General features: G+C 30.4%; 1 protein-coding gene across 1 annotated transcript in view; it reads left to right on the forward strand.

The window, feature by feature from the left end:
• Positions 1-17841, forward strand: part of LOC148310444 (uncharacterized) — a 39240-nt gene extending 21399 nt beyond the window's left edge. Inside the window, 2 exon segments of the mRNA XM_088258429.1 lie at positions 7266-7504; positions 17324-17841. Coding sequence (XP_088114555.1) covers positions 7266-7504; positions 17324-17841 — 757 coding nt within the window.
• Positions 17842-18396: the final 555 nt, after the last annotated feature.

Below are 18396 nucleotides of genomic sequence, written 5' to 3' on the forward strand. Positions count from 1 at the left end.
GTAGGGGTAGCACTTGACTGATAAAGGAGCATTGTGTTTTTCCCTCGGATTAACACAAATGCGATTACGGGGTGCCTACCTAATTGCTATCGATTATCGCAAGCAGGTAAATCTATTCTTAAATACAAATACATTTCTTCCTAAACACTATCAAATTAAATTATAATAAACTTTACATGTAAAAAACGGGTACGGAATTTCACAGTAAGAAATAATATTACTACTACTATTCACTTTATCCGCACCCAATGGTGCATAAGAGACTACATCAAATTAATGTAATATCAATTTGATTGTCAATTATATACTTTACTAAATACAAAATTTCGGTTTGAGATTTAAAACAACTAACACCACCCTCATGAAAAAAATCTTATTCCTACAAATGTTAAAAGTAATCACTAATGCCAGGTCAGTAGCCGTGGAATGCCCAGATTTCTACTATCAAAAATATTTTTAATTAAGTGTTTAAGTCTTTATTATATCATATAAAAACAAAAGGCTTAATTATTTACATTGATTTTTAAAATAAAACCATTGTAAAATTTTGTTAAACATATTTTATCGTAGGTAGGTACGTTTGTATTTTGAAGAACTGTTGAAAAGTTTCAATACCATATACGTCCAGCGTATGTGAATTTTTTACATATGTTCACATTGCACCCTTGAGGTTTTATTTTACGAAAATGACTTAATTATTAAATATGATGTACCTAGTAATCTAATACAGAGAATAAAAAACTAAAATAAAATATTTAAACATTTAAAGCTCGATAGTAAATTGTTGTTTTTCTTTTCAATTTAAAAACAAAATAATCTTACTAAATAAACAGTGCATAAATATTCCTAAGCTTTTATTAATAAATTCTTAGGGATAGTGTTTTTTTTTATAATTTCACTAAAGTTTTAAATTACCAAAATTTTCTTTGTACAATCTGCCCCACACAGGATACGGCCCCGAGTGGTCTCATATTCAGAATTGAAACAATTGAAGGATCTCAAGTTTTTGTTATTGTAAGACTGAGATTTTTTGTCGGGTCTAGTTTGGGTGGCCGAAATTGAGGACTTCACGTGTCACCTAATAACTCAAGTTGACTGTCGGACATATCCTGTTTCTCCTTCTTTTATTATTACAAACTCCAATATATTTTGTGCATTGGAAAAAACTGCGTAAGATTTTTGATTTATTCGATAAAAGCATTGACAAAATAACTTTCAGTGCTTAAAAATAATAAGACTAGGAACAAAAAATCCAAACTACATTTTCGCAATCGGCTGAAATAACAAGGCGTTTTCTGACATATATAATATAATATTCAAGTGAAAATAAATTTGGGCTATCCTCTGTTGGTTTTTTTTTCTGTTTCAATAATAGTACAAAACTTAAATTAAATTTAGCTTTAATTGACTTATCTGCGCAATTCATGACATTATAAGTTTATTTTAAGTTAAAAAATAAGTATTTGAGGCTTTATCAGCATCCAGTGGTACATATGATTATATCGAAATAATATTTTCTTGATAGTTGTATAAAATCAAGGTGATCAGTCCTGCACCTACGCACTCAACTATATCACAATTGTTGTTTTAATTATGCATGTTTCCTAGATAAACGATATGACATTCGAAAAAATAAAAAGCGGGTACAATCTACCGATGGTGATTTTCTTAAAAATTATTACTTGAACTTAATAATTACAGACAGGATATAATGCCTACTATTTGTCTTTGAACATATTCTTCGCCATTTTTACACATTGAATCTCCTCATACACCCGATAATTATTCTGACTCGAGATTTACGATTACTGTTTTGAAGAAATAAAATCACCGATTTCTTTCAAAAAATATATTACTTTATCTCTTTTCTTTTACCACGCGCTTGAATGTATACATCTTGTACCATTCAGAATAATAACTATAAATATTTTTCTCCTGTGTACCTATGATTTATACTGCTTTGCACTCAGCCCATTTCCTTAGCCAATTAATATTATCTCCATAGAAAGTTCTTCTATTTCCGTACAACTTATGAGAAATAATCGTAATTTCTCCCCATAAGTATATTAAGAAAATGCTGAATACTGTTTTCCGAGTTGTCTCTAATTCACTTGTACGGATAAGAAAAATATGCGCAAAAAGGGGGGAAGAAAGTCTTATAATTTGTTCTAATAATCATTTGGGATTTTATTTTGTTATACCCAGAGGTGGGTTGCTAATTTTTTATCAAGGAGCTCGCGGGCGGAGGGGAGAGGTGTATTATTTTGTTTTAATTATCCAAAATACATAATAATTCAAATAATACATAATACTTCTCGAGAAATTTCAAAAGGCAACAAAGTTTTATATTTAATAATACATTTAAACCAACCACTGAAAATGCATTTATGTTCTGATTTAATCAGAGAATATTGATTTCTCTTAATTTAACAAGGGGCTCGCCGGCCCAAGTTAAATTTAACAAGAGACTCGCGCGAGCCCCTCCGAGTCCCCTGCAGCCCACCCCTGGTTTTACCTAGTTTCGGATTCTACGAATGCTTCCATCTATATGTATTAATACAAACAGTTTATATAAATATAGTTTATATGTATACCTAAAGATTTAAGTATCAGTTAATAGTAACAAAATATAAAAATCAAGAGGTAAAAATGTGTTTTATTTATTATTTAATCGTGTCATAATACAATGTGAATGCTAAAACAAAATAACTCTTAAGGTAATTTACGAAAATGGCCTTTTATTATTATCATTATTAATTCTGTCAAAACAAAATTATAAACATCCTTTTTACAATTGATAAAATGTAGCCCCCAAAGTGTAATGTTTAAAAATATAACCATTCTATTTAAAAAGTATGTTTTTTAAGTTATTTCGCAACAATACCGTAATTGATCTATGTACGTTTTTAAAATTTCAATATTGACTCCAAATATTGGATATTTTAGTTTTTTCTCGAAAGTATATTCAACGCTTTTTTATAAATTGTAAAAAGCTTTGTTCATCAATGAAATCCTAAACTTTTATAGTTGTTTTTTACTTATTTATTTAGTATCATACATTTATACGTGACTTTCAGAAATAAATAATATGCCTAACGGTATACTGATTGTCGGGATGATGAAGCGCGTTCTCTCTCCCCCCGGAAGCTTTCAGTCAGCCAATAAATCTGAGTTAGCGGACTCAGCGATAAAATCGTTATTCAATCGCCTAACAGCCGACACCATGCGACTTTATTAAAGCTGCGTCTCTATTGGATTCGGGTTCAATCGGGAAAACTGCTGTCAGAAGGGGAGGAAGTTTGTCGCTAGCTCATATTGCCTAAAATAATCATTATTTTTTAAAAGTATTTACCAATTTACATTTCTACTAAGTACCAGCAATAATATATTAAAAACATTTAATTTTCAATGTGTTAATACCTTTATATTACTATAAAATATTTAAACCCTCATTTAATTCATCAGTAGTCTTATTTAAAAAAATCAACGAGTAATATGTTATTTTTATTTTAATAAACTTTTTTCTTTCACTAATTAAAATAATTTCTTCAATTTTCAGCTTCAAACTTTAAAAGCAAATGTAAAAAAATGATTCATTGATTCGGCAGTCACTTTGTAGTAAAATCTATTTATTTGTAATTTAAGTTACTGAGTTTCTAATTACTTCACTTACTTATAATGTAATGTAACACGTGTTTCGATACATTTCGCATCATTTTCATACGGTGTTTGTATGGAACCAAGTGTTACAATGGATTTTAAGAAATAGTTGTAAAACTTGAATTTAAAAAAGTTCTCTCTCTAGGTTATCCTAATTTCAAAGCTCCTCATTCTTTGTCAGATTTTTAAAGGTTGTTATGATTCATCCAACGAAATTCTTTCCTTCCATCAATCTTGCACACATTCCTGAAATTCTATGAAAAGACTACAGCTATTTTTATTTCCATTTCTCTTAGAAACAACAGATTGCATTCTGGAACAGAGCAGAACCTGGAATGGAATTATCTACATTACAGGTAGATATTTGCTTATTAATATTACGTGCTTCAACAAAGGAGATCTGAGATTATTTGTCGGCCATGAACGTGCTCCATCCCCCGAAGCCTCAACGACCTGCTAACTGCTTCAACACACCCCTAACCGGGACTAGGAATTCTCAGGTGTTAGAGGAACACGTGTTTTTACTTTAAGGTGCTAGATTTATGGGGCGGCTTCTTTGAGAGATTTTATCTTGTGACTTTACATCTTACTTTATTCGAGGACCTTTTTAACGCAGCTCTACTCGTGCGAAAATAGAGTAGCAACGACACTTAAATTATGTTCTTTTAAACCACCCCCTAAATTTCATGCCGTGATCTTGCGACCGATATAATACAACCATCTACCTCACGTTTGGGTTTTAAGAAAAGGGTTTCTTGGTAAAATAGGGTATCAACAAAATCAATTAAATATTCTTATTTGACCTATCAAAAGTATACTGATCAATATATTATTAATATATATAGATGCTAAAAATTTAAAATTATTCATAATATTCAGCTATAGACTATCAACTGGGGTCAATTGAAAAGAAAACGATTACATTTTCAGTGATATTTAGACTTTTTAAAAATATTTTAATGGGTAATTACCACTATTTCTTAAAATCTGTTGTGACGTGTGTTATGATGCGGAATGCATCTCACGTGTTACAATAGATCTTAAGAAATTGTGGTATATACCAAGTAAAATATAAATGAAAAATGGATCGATATTATCACAAAGTGACTGCCGAATCAAGTAAGACTAAAAGTCTTTCATTACTTTAATTTATTTTAATTTAATTAAATTGGCATGGAAAAAACGTATTTTTTCATAAAATTGTACAACGTACAATAAATCAATTCTAATCGTTAAACACAGGCGTAAAACATTGTTTTTGTTTTATTTTAAAATTTTAAATGTATAATCGCCGACAAGGAATATACATAAAACCTTTATATAATTGAATTCGTACGAATAGGGTCATATTTTTTTCTGGAAACAGTGTATGTACTAAAATGATTAAGGAAACACTTGTTTTTATACCATTTGAGTTATTATTCAGACCTTGCGATGGAAGTTTAGCTTCCGAAACCAGTGGTCATTAATAAACTCAAGTGGTATAAAAACAAGTATTTCCTCAATCATTTTAATATGTCTTACCACAAAGTAAATTCCGAAACCATAAATAAAATATGTGTAAGTATTATACAATACTTACTTCATTCCGAAACAATTTGTTCGTTTCTCGATACAAGTAAAAAGCATAGTTTAAATGTTTTGTCAAATGCGTTTTTAAAACTTATTTCTTTGGAGACTATGTTCATCTGATTCTTGAATCTTGAGCATCATTGAAAACGAAGTGAAGCCTCCACTTCTTTGAAGTATAAAAGCTCCTTTACGGGTGAATTGGCATCTTCAAAATGAGTGGATTGTAAAATATCAGAACGTGACTCGGAATAATTAAACATTTCCTTTCAAAATTAACGTACGTGAGATCGGCACTGAACCTTATTAGTAAAGCAACCATACCTTGCTCAAGAATTCCGTACCTAATTGTTAACGTTTTATTATTTAATTTGACAACAGAAAAAATAAATTCCTGAGCACATTTTTTCTATTGATTTTCGAAAAGTACGATGCGAAAATAATTGTATTTCAAATATTGCTATCGTAATACGCAGTGTAGAATAAAACTACATTTCTTAGAATACATCCTCTAACACCGTGAAATTTATAATCAAAATAACGCAGCATGAAACAAATGCAATATCCTATGAATCACAAAATGTAGGTGAGAAAACTAACAAAATCTTATCATTCTTGGACATATTTTAGTGAGTTTACACACTTTATTTTTATTGTAACATACGCTTGAATAAAATCACTTGAGATTACTTATGTAGGTAGTATTTTGAAGCTATGTATTAAGTAAAAAAAATCAATATATCTTGAAAATATTATATCCGTGCTTTGGCGGTCTTATTGCTAGGATGAATATCTTCCAACCAACCAAAAATCGAGTAGTTATAGTGGTAAAAATTTGTTCATTAATCAGGCGTTCAAAATAAGAAAGTTCAAAGAGGTAAAAACTAAAACAAAAACATAATTAAAAAAAATAAATCATGTTTAGGTGCCTAAATAGAGACAAAGCATATTTTTAAATTAATTAAGAGGATTTACGACATGTTGTTGGTTGGCTTAAGTGATTATTTTATGGACAGGCTCACAACTCTCCCCATTATTGTGGCAATATCAACGATATTGCCACAATTTTTGAAAGTAGTATATATGCAGTATTGCATCAATCGCAACCGTTGTCTATTTTAGAATTAAATGATATACGATTGCCCAGACTTCCATTTTTATTTTGTATAAAAAGATACTTCGTCTCTATAAAATACCTAATATTCATCCCTCAGGGTGAAATCCAGAGCTTGAGTACAATCGAATAAAAATACAGATAAACCACTGTACTTCGTAATCTGCAGGTATAAAGTAATAGGACGTACTTTCCAAATCCTCGTACCTAAATACAAATTTACTGAAATAAGTAGATGCACCTGTAACATTCAAACCTTCAAGTAAAATCCTAAAGGAAAATCCCAAAGTTTGGATATTTCCATTTCTGGAAACAAACATACATGTTATAATTAAAATGTAACTTTGTTTTAAAATCACTATAATCATTTTATTATAACTTAATTATAATGTTTACCGGTTTTAAAGCTAACCGATTCTTTAAGTCTCGAAACCGGTAGACATTATAATCAAGTTATAATAAAATATTTATAGGGATTTTAAAACAAAGTTACATTTTAATTATAAAATGGAAAATCACAAAATTAGTGCTTCGAGTATAAATTATAAACATACCTACATGTATTTCATTAGCCTGGTTGGTTTTTCAGTTACGAATAAACTTATACTTCAAATTATAAAAATAGTTACATGCTGTTTCTGTGAGCCTAAGCGCCTCATTATAAGAAATAAGTATCAAATTGCGGTAGAGTAGGTTCGAACCGAGAAACTCTGGCTCAAGAGTCCGCGACACTAACCTCGGGACCACAGCCCGACACATATATTCATTTATTTATAATTTAAATGTACCTAACTTTGTTTTAAAATCACTATAATTTATAGCGATTATAAAACGAAGTTACATTTTAATTATAAAATGGAAAATCACAAAGAGAGTGCTTCAAATATAAATTATATTTATTTATTTATTAATTTTTTTCTAGACTTCTGGATGGAATGAAGGCGCCAGGACAGAGGCCTTCTGGCTTCCATATATGCGACATCCTGGACATGCCAGAGGGGCGCGGGGGCAGCGGCGGGGGCGGCGCGGGGGGCCCAGGGCAGGACTTGCTGCCAGCGCCCCCTTTCACGGACCGACCCCCTCTGCACGCACCCTGGACACTGCACCCGGACCAACACGGTAGGAGAACATTCTAATAATTATTAATATATTTTTTTTTTAGTTTATATTGTTTGATAATTTGATATAATTTGATTCAATATTTATACATCTATACATATCGCTCACTCCTTCAACAACGTCATTTATATAAAAAAAAAAACTAGATTTTTCAGGAGATCGTTTTTAAAGTTTAAAAACATAATAAAATATATTAAAAATAAATATCAAGCCACTTATTGAACTTTTTACTTTGCAACAGATCTTTTTAGGTAAAACCTGAATGTTTTTTCTCCATTTGAGAAATATTTAGGATATTTAGAAAAAGGGACTTACACTCAAGTTTTATTGTTTTTATTTGATTAGTGGTATAATAGTCTTATTCTTTTCTTTTATATATATATATATTTTTTAATTTAAACGTAATGGGCATAAAAAAAATCTTAAGAATTTTTATATTTATTGTTTTATACTTTCATATATTGATTTGAAAGTCACTTAGGAATTATTTACATCAAAACTTTTGTGTTGATATCTCAACAAAGATGAGGATAAAAGTCTGGGGATTTACCGTCGACCTGTCGTGGGCAGGTTTGTTAGGATTTTTCGTCACCATTTTGTAATTTTCCTATTAAAAAGACAAGGCTTACAATAAAAAATAAATTCACGATTCTTAAAATAATTATGGTTGGTCATATTATGTCACACAACATATTATGTCATATCTTGAAACACAATTGTAGCCATTTGACATTTACGCCAATCAATTAATAATTACGATTTCTTTTTATCATGCTATCTACAGGTCACTTGACAATATCATTGGGTGCTCAGAGCCGGATCAGAAAAGAAAGAAGGCTTTCTCCACGAAAGTGGATAAAATTAATTAAATTAAAAAAACGGGCTAAATATAAAACTAAAATCCATAATCTATCCTTTGGCTTTACATACAAATGCTGAAAACTTATTTCTAAAATGTTATATCGAAAAAAACGCTATAGTCCGCCATTAAAACAATCTTTGAAATTTTCATTTTAACGAGTATTTTTTTAAAAGTATTTTCTAGGCACTTTTTAATATTCCAACATTTTTTTAAGAGGAAATTAATTAATATGTTCATTTATTTTTAATTTTGAGAACAACAAAATTATAAATAAATTGTGAAAAAAAAACTTCTACGACAATCTTGAGATAGATGGATGAATCATTAACTAACACTGTTTCATAAATATCTTGGCTTATTAATTACTAAGCACAGCATAAGAAAAACGATGGGTAAAATGAAAAGCTAAACAGACTTTGTAACTAGGCCTTAAAAAATAAATAATCCGTAATCGTAAATAATCCGTGCATTTATTTTCTGAAAATAGCTATGACTACATATAAATAAGAGAATTAGATAAAAATGACAAATTCTTGTTCAGAAATATAAACCACTGTAAAGGAAAAATATAAAAACTTTGGGGATGCATAAATTACTTTTTATTCCCATTTTTAGGAAACTTTCAACACAACCATACGTATCTGGTTAATGTAATGGACATATTAACTAACTTACTAACCATCACGTCGCTTCCCGCAGAAGAAGGCAGAGAGAATAGAACGCCATGCTACTCTGTCTTTGTAAATATTCTATGCCTCTTCTACACTTAAGTATCTTCTCATACATATCCACCTATTATTTCTACTCCTGACCTGAACGCTTCCTAGTATTTCACTTACTTATGTATGGGTAATGTGTGTTAATTATTTAATTGTTTAAAAAATCAATTCTACTAAGTGTTTGCTCACTTCCGCCCCTGTTCATTGCTCATACGAGTACATTCGAGTGGTAATTTGGTGGCTTAGACCACTCTCTTCAATCGCGATTATGATCTTGTTGAAGTTTGCTATTTATTTGATCAAAATCAAAGAGATATGCACGCAATTACTGTAACACATGTGTATTGGCTACCACTTCAAGTGTCAAATGTGCTTCAGAGGAAATTAGGCAAGGGGTCCGCAACCAATGATAATAATATTTAATTAAATAAATAAGACAAACCAACAACTGTACCAAATAAAATACCAAAAGCATAATTGTAAACATAAAATTAATTTAAAAAAATAAGTCATCACAAAAAACAAAACAACCTTATATTTTTGAAAAATGTAAATGAAAATCAGAAAAGCTGTGAAGCTCACTAAAAGCTGCATTTAAAAATTAAAATACAGTTCGAAAAATACTTAACTTAAAATACTATAAAATAATATTTTATTAATGGTAGTAAAGGAATAAAAAACTCAGTCGGTATCACCTGAATTATTGAATGTTTTAGAGGATAATTATATTAAATTTGTCCACTTCTGAACTGAGATTACGGTGAAAAGAAAAGAAAGAAAAGAATAACGTATTAACAAAATAGTGTAACTTAGTTTTTATTTACTTCGATTGGGTAAAAAAAACGGATACTTTCACTCCAGTATCATCAACTTCCTGATACTACTCAAAGAATTAGGATTAAAAAGTCCAGATTTTTTTATTCACACCGTGTAGTTAACAACTTGCCTTTTTATTATAATTCTAGAATCAATCAATCACTTATCGTTCAAATATTTAAAATTTAACTTTCAGTCATGAAAATCAGTACAAATTTATTTTATTTTAAAAAATGTCGTCGACCTCTGTCTCCCTCCTATCTGTCCCCAAAATAAGTGCACTTGTTGAAGATAATCCTTTCTGAAGAAGATAATCGTTATTGAGATGTTTATGACAGTAATAATATAATTAATGCCCCAATTTTCACCAAATACAATCGATCTTAACGCTAATTAGCAGGCGTAACATAAATTGCACTTATTCTCAAATCATGTTAATTGACGAACAACTTTCCGATAAATTATAGGAAGAAAAAATCTCACGAATCAAAATAATTACCGTTACTATACATTTTAGTGAATCGAATACAAAAATCTGGTGATAAACTGGTTAAGTGATCCCTTTTACATACTTCCATATTCTTATTTATTGATTTTACGTTTAATTTGTCAATTAATTTTTAAATCAAACACAGATTTTTGAGTCTACTAAGTTGTATTTTATTAAAAACACATCAAAATGAATATTGTGACAATTGTTTCGCCTAGTTATGGCATATTCAATACATTCGTTTGGAAAAGCCATAACTAGGCGAAACAATTGTCACAATTTTAATTTTTATTTGTTTTTAAAAAAATACAACTTATTAGACTCAAAAAATCTGTGTTTGATTTAAAAATTAATTCATAAATTCCATTATTCTTGACTTCCATATTCTTCGTCATCTATGTTAAAATGTCAAAAATGTAAAAATAACCCCTAAGCGCAGAAACCCAGATTTGTGAACAAGGACTCAAACACACCTATAATGTTGCATATTAAATGAATATTTAAAAAATAAACATTTTAATATTAAACGAAGGAAAAAATTTTAACATTTTTTTTCAAACCCTTATCCGCACCCGAATGATGCATAGGGCACTGCTTCATATAAACGCAGTGTTATCTCGATCGTTTACACATGAAGGAAAGGTGATCAGCCCTCTGCTTCAGGTACCAGTCCAGGGTAATATAGAATAAATATTAGAGTGAAAAAATCACTTATAATTATTTGACCCCCCCTGGGAATCGAACCCGGGACCTCCAGAACGGTAGCCGAGCGTGCTGACCATTACACTACGAAGGCGGACATTATTTTTACTGTTGTTTATTTTATAAAAACAGCATTAACTGTGATTCAGTCAGTATATATAATATATTTTAAATATAATAAATTTTAATACGATGTAGAGAAATAATTTAGATGCCACACGTCTAAATAAACGTAAACAATGCTTTCGGTATTGATTTTTAGAATAGTATCCGGAATTTACGATACCAGATATAATACTCATAATGCTTATCATATAGCCTTCGATATTTCCCATGTTGTCAGCGTTACCTTTATTACGCCTAATCACAAAATGGCGGCAAGTAAGGCTGACACTAATGGCGGGCAAGTACTCTGCGGGGTTTATTGTGCTGCGTGTAACAACTAGCAACCCCTCCCGATTGTAACAATTGTAACAATAAAGTACCCGCCTAATAACTGGCAACACCAATGCCGAGAGGGGATACTTCTATTGTTGGAATTAATTTCAGAGGGGCTCAAACCAAATAATGTCAACTCCTCTCAAAGCTCAACACACTCAAACGTTACACCTTTTTTACAATAATTTCGTTAATTTTACACACGTATTCATAAACACATTGCCGAAATTATTAAATTCAACGAATATGATGTTTCATAGTGAGATTCGTCAAAAAATTATCCAATGAACCACTGTAATACAAAAATATTTACAACATTTTGAGTGTGTTCAAATACTTTTCCACAAATAAGAGTTTTCTTAATTTATTATTCGTTTCCACTTGTGTATAAATACTATCTGCCCACCAGTTTTAGACAGCTGTATAAGGTAAAAATCTTGATCACTTGTCAGTTTTTTTGTTGGTTGGGAGGTATTATGTGTTAAGCCCGGAGATGTACCCATAATACATTTAGTCAGTGTAAAAAGCTAAATAAATGAATAAATCAAATTTAAATAATATCTAAAATACATATGAGGCTTACCTACTACAAATTATTTAAAACGTGCTAAAATTTTATATGAAATCTTTAATTTATTTAATCTTATTATTATGTGTACTATTGGCTGATACAGAAAAAGCTAAAAAGTGCTAAATAATATTATTTAGCACGTTTTAAATAATTTGTTGTAGGTAAAATATCAAAAATAAATATTTGGAGCACTATTTTACAGAGAGTAGAATAGTTTACCAGCCCCTAGTTTGTTGCCGTATCGCGTAGCCAAATATACCCTGATTACACGGAAAAAAGTAGCTCGGCATAAAATGAAACGAATAAAGAAAAATTAATACGAATGCTGCTGTTATTTAGGGGGGGAATGGATTTAAATGTATTTTTTCACACTTACACTAAGAGCTAATATGAATCTCAGTTGATCCTTGCACTCATTTGTTCATTTGTTATACAAAAGTGGTTCTCGAATAGCGGTTTTGTCGAATGGGGGACCCGCCATTTTATGCACTATGAACTTTGATGGAGGGTAGATTGTGTAAAATGTTAATTACACTTTATTTAAAGTAATAAATCACACGTAAAGAGCATGATTTCGCCCTAAAAAATCTGTGAATATTATATATATGTATATATGTATATGTATATATATATATATATATATATATATATATATATATATATATATATATATTATATATATATATATGTATATATATATATATATATATATATATATATATATATATATATATATATATATATATATATATATATATGTATATGAGATTTATTGTACCCATAAAAATATGTTAATATTGTTAATATTTATACGAGTATATGTCAAAATGTTTATAAGTGGATATTTTTTCATTTTTTTAGGAATAAAAACAATTCATGAAAACAATGAAAACGTTATATATTTCCATCTTGTATAAAGGATATCTTCTCGTATTTATGTGGTTATATAGTATTTTAATATAATATTATATCTTCAATAATAAATGACATTTTGGCATTTCATTAAGTGTGTGTATAAGTTAGAATATCAATTATTTTCAGGTATTTTGAAATATACATAACTCACAATAATAATACTTGAATTTAAATAGGATCGAATGGCAGATGTCTTCTGGGAGTGAATTTCGCACCCTTTCACTTTTGAATCACGCATAAGGTTCTACAACGTTACACATACTGCATTATTTTTTTATAAGGTACACACAATTGTAGCCACTTAGTATTTTTCATAATGAGGTCTTCGGTTTTCATCCATTTCATTTTTATATTCAAAATTGAAAAAAACTTTTTAATCTGTAGTAGCTGAAATCAAATGCAGACATGGAGTCGATTCACAGTATCTAAAAAACCTGTGCTTTTTTCCTAACATTATAATCAATAAATATTATTATTTTTCAACACCGGGAAAACTATTCAATATACATAGCTTAACATTCTTTTCAATATGCACCAAGATCTTATATTGAAATAAATTTATTTTGAAGCTGGTATTAGCAGTATTAAAAAAAAGCAGAAATAATGTTACGTTCTTAAAATTATATTTTTTTAAATGAGTTTAAGAACCACTGATGAAATTATTAGAATCTCTGGATCAGTTTGGGACAGTACACACGACAAATAGAAACACACCAAACACATTGTGAGTAAACAGTGCTACTTAAACTGTATTTATCCCCTCCCTTAACTAACAATGTTGGGGTAACTTCCCTTACAGCCACTCTATTTCGTATTTAGTCTGTCTCGTTACAGAGGTTATCAATTTATTTAATTTTTATCAAAGTTTAATAAAAAAAACCTTTTTTTTAAATATATAAAACGATTCAATACATTGAGGAGTTTTTTCAATACAATGTTTATTTACCTTGAACTGGTACTTACCTGACGCGCAGGACTTGCCTTCATATTATTAACGATCAACCTAACATTGCGTCAATTTGATGCAGTGCCCTTTGCACCATTGATAGTGGATAAGGGTCGGAAGGAAAAGAATTACCATGTTTGAGGTTGCAAGCTCAATATCTGATCAAATAAATAAACAATTAAACAATTAACAATATTTTTAGGACCTGTGTCCAAACTTTTAGTTTAGCTACATTATTTTAGTTTTTTATTGATATTCCAAAACGGATGAAGAAGTGTAAATTTAAAATTATATTTTCAGTCGTCTCCAAGAATTTAAAATGATTCGGGAAGACTCTTACATGCATTTCAAGAAAAGGTCTGTGTTTATAAAAATTTACTAAATTCAAGGTGTTTTCAACTAAAGCATAATCATGACTTCTGAAATTTGATTTCTCTTTTTGCAAATCGTGTCAGTAATCAGGTCGTTAGCCCTGTAAGTGCCTAGACCTTCATATGCCACATCAATAAATTAAATAATTTTACAATACTTGCATCTTTCGTATTTTAATGAAAAAGATAATTCTTCATCATCACACAATGCAGAAAAGACTTTTGTAATAAGCCAATTAAAGTATTGATCCTTAAGCGTTATAATTTAAATTAAAAAAATAAAATATTACTATAAGTATTAGTAATAGAAAGATAACTACTGAATTCTATTACTTCTAAAACCCCAATAACTTAACTTAGCTGGTAATAATTTCTGAACCCATTTATCGACAAAATTTATCTGACCTTTGGATGACTACCCCAGAAAGAGATCTACCAAATAATTTATTTAACCCACCACATTTCTTCGCCAGTCGTAAATCTAAAATAGCAGCTGCGAAAAACTTTCGAGCGAAAAATCAAATCACTCCCTGTAACGCCCTAATTCGGTTCCTCGTCAACAATAGGCAGAATACAATGGTCGATCCGTCATAGATTTTTTCATCTGAATTCTATATGAAACTAAACTATATTATATTTTATGTCCGCCATTACGCTGACAAACATTATCCCGCCCTGAAAGCTATCAGAAAAAATATATTTTCATTCCATTACTTCTAACCAGGTAAACTATTGTTCGCGCTCGGATATTTTATAGTTCGCCCAATTTACTGCGGTATAATGAATTATTTTTATGTCTTTGCTCCTGAATTATATGGACGACATTTTTTTTCATTTGGGCGAATTGAAAATAGGATTAAATGATTCGTTTTATTTTCCATCAATTGATTCAGCAGTCACTTATTGATAATTTCTATCTATTTTAATTTATATTTTATTTGTTAAATAAATTAAGTGTTTTTTTTCACTATAATATTTATTCAATATAACCCCAGACTGGTACCTGAAGCAAAGGGCTGATCACCTTTCCTTCATGTGTAAACGATCAAGATAACACTGCGTTTATATGAAGCAGTGCCCCATTGGGGTGCGGATAAGGGTTTTATTATTATTATTGTTTGTTCAATACCACCAATTCTTAAAATCTATTAGGACACGTGTTTCGATGCATTTTGCATCATTTTTAAACACCGTATTTTTTTTTTGTGTCCAATTACTTTTTACCAAATCTGGGTTTTATCCACTTAGGAGTTATTTTAAATCATTATTAGTTATTTGATATTTCAAAATGACTTTTATGTAGTAAAAACCCAGATTTGTGAACAATTACAATTATAACGGGTCAAATAATAAGCAGCATAAAAATTGAAAATAATCTTTTCAGCCGTTTCCCAGTATGTTAAATAATCCAGTTAGGATCAAATAAAAGTGTCTCTGCTAAATAAAATCTTTCCTAATCCAACCAATGATGGCTCCAGTGAAGTCATATGTACAGTTTCGTGAGATTAATGATGAATTAGATTAGTTACAAAAAAATGAGTAGTATGGTTGGTATAGTAACAATCATGGGGGTAGAATGGTGAATATTGCACGTTTGTAAAGTGATCACTTAACCAGCCTATTACAGGATATTATCCCTGTAAATACCCAAACTTCTTACATATATTCTTCTTCATCTGTGTTGAAATTTGAAAAATGAAATAAATTTATTTATTAATCCTGTTTCAAAAATTCAATAAATGGGCACTTTCGAACTTTCGAACTAACCTTATATTAAAATACTTTGAAATAATGTGGAAAGAATTTAAGAATTTAAATAGGAAGTAATTTGATAATGATAACTAGTTATCTTCAGTGAATACCAAATACGGGACGCTGAGAGTTGGAAGTCGGAGAATGTGTTCATAATAAAGGCTTTGTACATAGATCCTGGGAGCAATAGAATCATCATTGTTTGATTTACATTAGGTAATGTGTCTTTATTATGAGGAACATTTCATTTCTCACAGGTCTACGTGAACCTACCGCAGAAGGTCCATTAATTATCCCCAACGATGATTGATGGAGAGGAGAGGAACGGGAATATTACCATCAGTTGTGATTTATCAAAGGCCAATGTTTCATATCCCTTTCAGTGCGTTCCACGCATTTCAATAGCCTCTTCTATCCATTATTAATTTCTGAATCAAAATCCCAAGATCAATAATAATGAATGATTTATTACTTGAAACTCACACTATCCGCTGATTGATTTAATAAATTATACGCATTAACACGTGTACAGCCATACAATGGCGATGGGCGTCCAACTTTGTTCAATTAACGTGATATATGTACTACCTTCATTGAAATTGTTCATTACTCCTTTACAAGTAATACAAATCTCATAAGTGCCGGTAACTAAGTACATACATGCCATAATATAATTATGGTATATCAGTTTTAAGTATACGAGTCTATGTAGTTTATATTTTTCATTTCTGAAATGCTTATGTTGATTTACAAAAACTTGAGAGATAAAAACAATAATTTTTCAAATGTTTATCTGAAATTTTTGTGACATTCGTTTGCAAATATTCCCAGAAGGACAAATAAATATCACTTAAGATTGATATTGATATATATCTTTAAAATCTAGACTGAATTACTTTTATTATATTTCAAGTTAATTCCTTTATATAATTTTATTCATACATCTTTTGTATTGAAAAAGTTTCTAATATACCAGCGCGTTTCGCCTATATAACATATGATGTGTATGACATTTTTGTGTACAATTTATACCTATTTTTGTTATCCCCCCAGTTATTGATGTATGCGTCCTACACATCGGGAGATTGTTAAACTAAAACCAAAATAAACCTTACTATTATTTGAATACTTTTACTATTAAAAGTATTTTTTACATCTATGATTGTAAAATAAAACGATGGGTAAAATGTATGCTATGGTGTAAAATAACAAAATAATAAGTGTTCTTATTCAGCCAAACAAATTGAATCTAATAAAGTATTTTTACCATTGTCCGCAGGTTTGATAGGACAACAAGCGAGTCCTGACAGCACCTCCCCTGCAGTATCCGACGCTCCGATGGCGTCTCTAGGTCCACCGAGAAGAGCTGAAGAATCCTTAGAGGAAGATCAGGACGACGACGAAGAAGACATGAACATGACAGGCCAAATGCAGGCACACAAAAAGCGCAAGAGGCGAGTCCTGTTTTCAAAGGCCCAAACATACGAACTGGAGAGGAGATTCAGACAGCAAAGATATCTCTCAGCGCCTGAAAGAGAGCATTTAGCCAGTTTGATCAGATTGACTCCGACGCAAGTAAAGATATGGTTTCAAAATCACAGGTACAAGACTAAGCGAGCTCATCAGGAGAAAGGAATGCAGGATCAAGGATCTCTGGCCTCTCCTAGAAGAGTAGCTGTTCCTGTGTTGGTGAGGGATGGAAGGCCTTGTGCAGGTGCGAGAGGTCCTGGAGATATGGCGCCTCTTCTTCTTCCTCCCTGTCAGCCTGGTATGCCACAGCCGAGGTGCTGGTGGTGAAAAAAATAGTAGAGTACTATTAAAATCGGTTGTCGAGAAAGTTCTGTGGTTTTTCGTTTTTTCTGGATATCACCTGAATAAAATTGATAACTTCGTTCTTGGGTAACTACAAACACTCACAGCATTCTTCACAAATGCGTACATCTTTCTTTATCCATCTGCTGAATTTTTGTCTCGTTGGTACTTTCAAATAGATTATTTTCAGATATATTATGAGAAAGAAATAAAACTGTAAGATCTCAATGATATTTATTTTGTAACTAGATAAAATCTGTACATGCGAAAAATCGACAGAATTTTTCCGACATACTTATAGATTTCAATATTTCAAAGTTCCTTACACAACGCTATCGTTTCATTGATTAGTCTCGAAGATTCGACAAAGTTATAAAAAAACTACTTATTTTAATTTATTACATGATAAAACTGTATAGATATCATAACTACTATCTTTTTTCTAATAATTACATTCCTATGCGCGAATTATACTAGAATTGTACCTAATGCTTTATATAATAACTATATTATAATATTAAGATATATTTTATTAAACTG

This window comes from Brachycentrus maculatus, unplaced genomic scaffold (genome assembly GCF_059751285.1).
Source record: "Brachycentrus maculatus isolate JH-2025_06_01 unplaced genomic scaffold, ASM5975128v1 h1tg000095l, whole genome shotgun sequence".
In the NCBI taxonomy this organism is placed as follows: domain Eukaryota; kingdom Metazoa; phylum Arthropoda; class Insecta; order Trichoptera; family Brachycentridae; genus Brachycentrus; species Brachycentrus maculatus.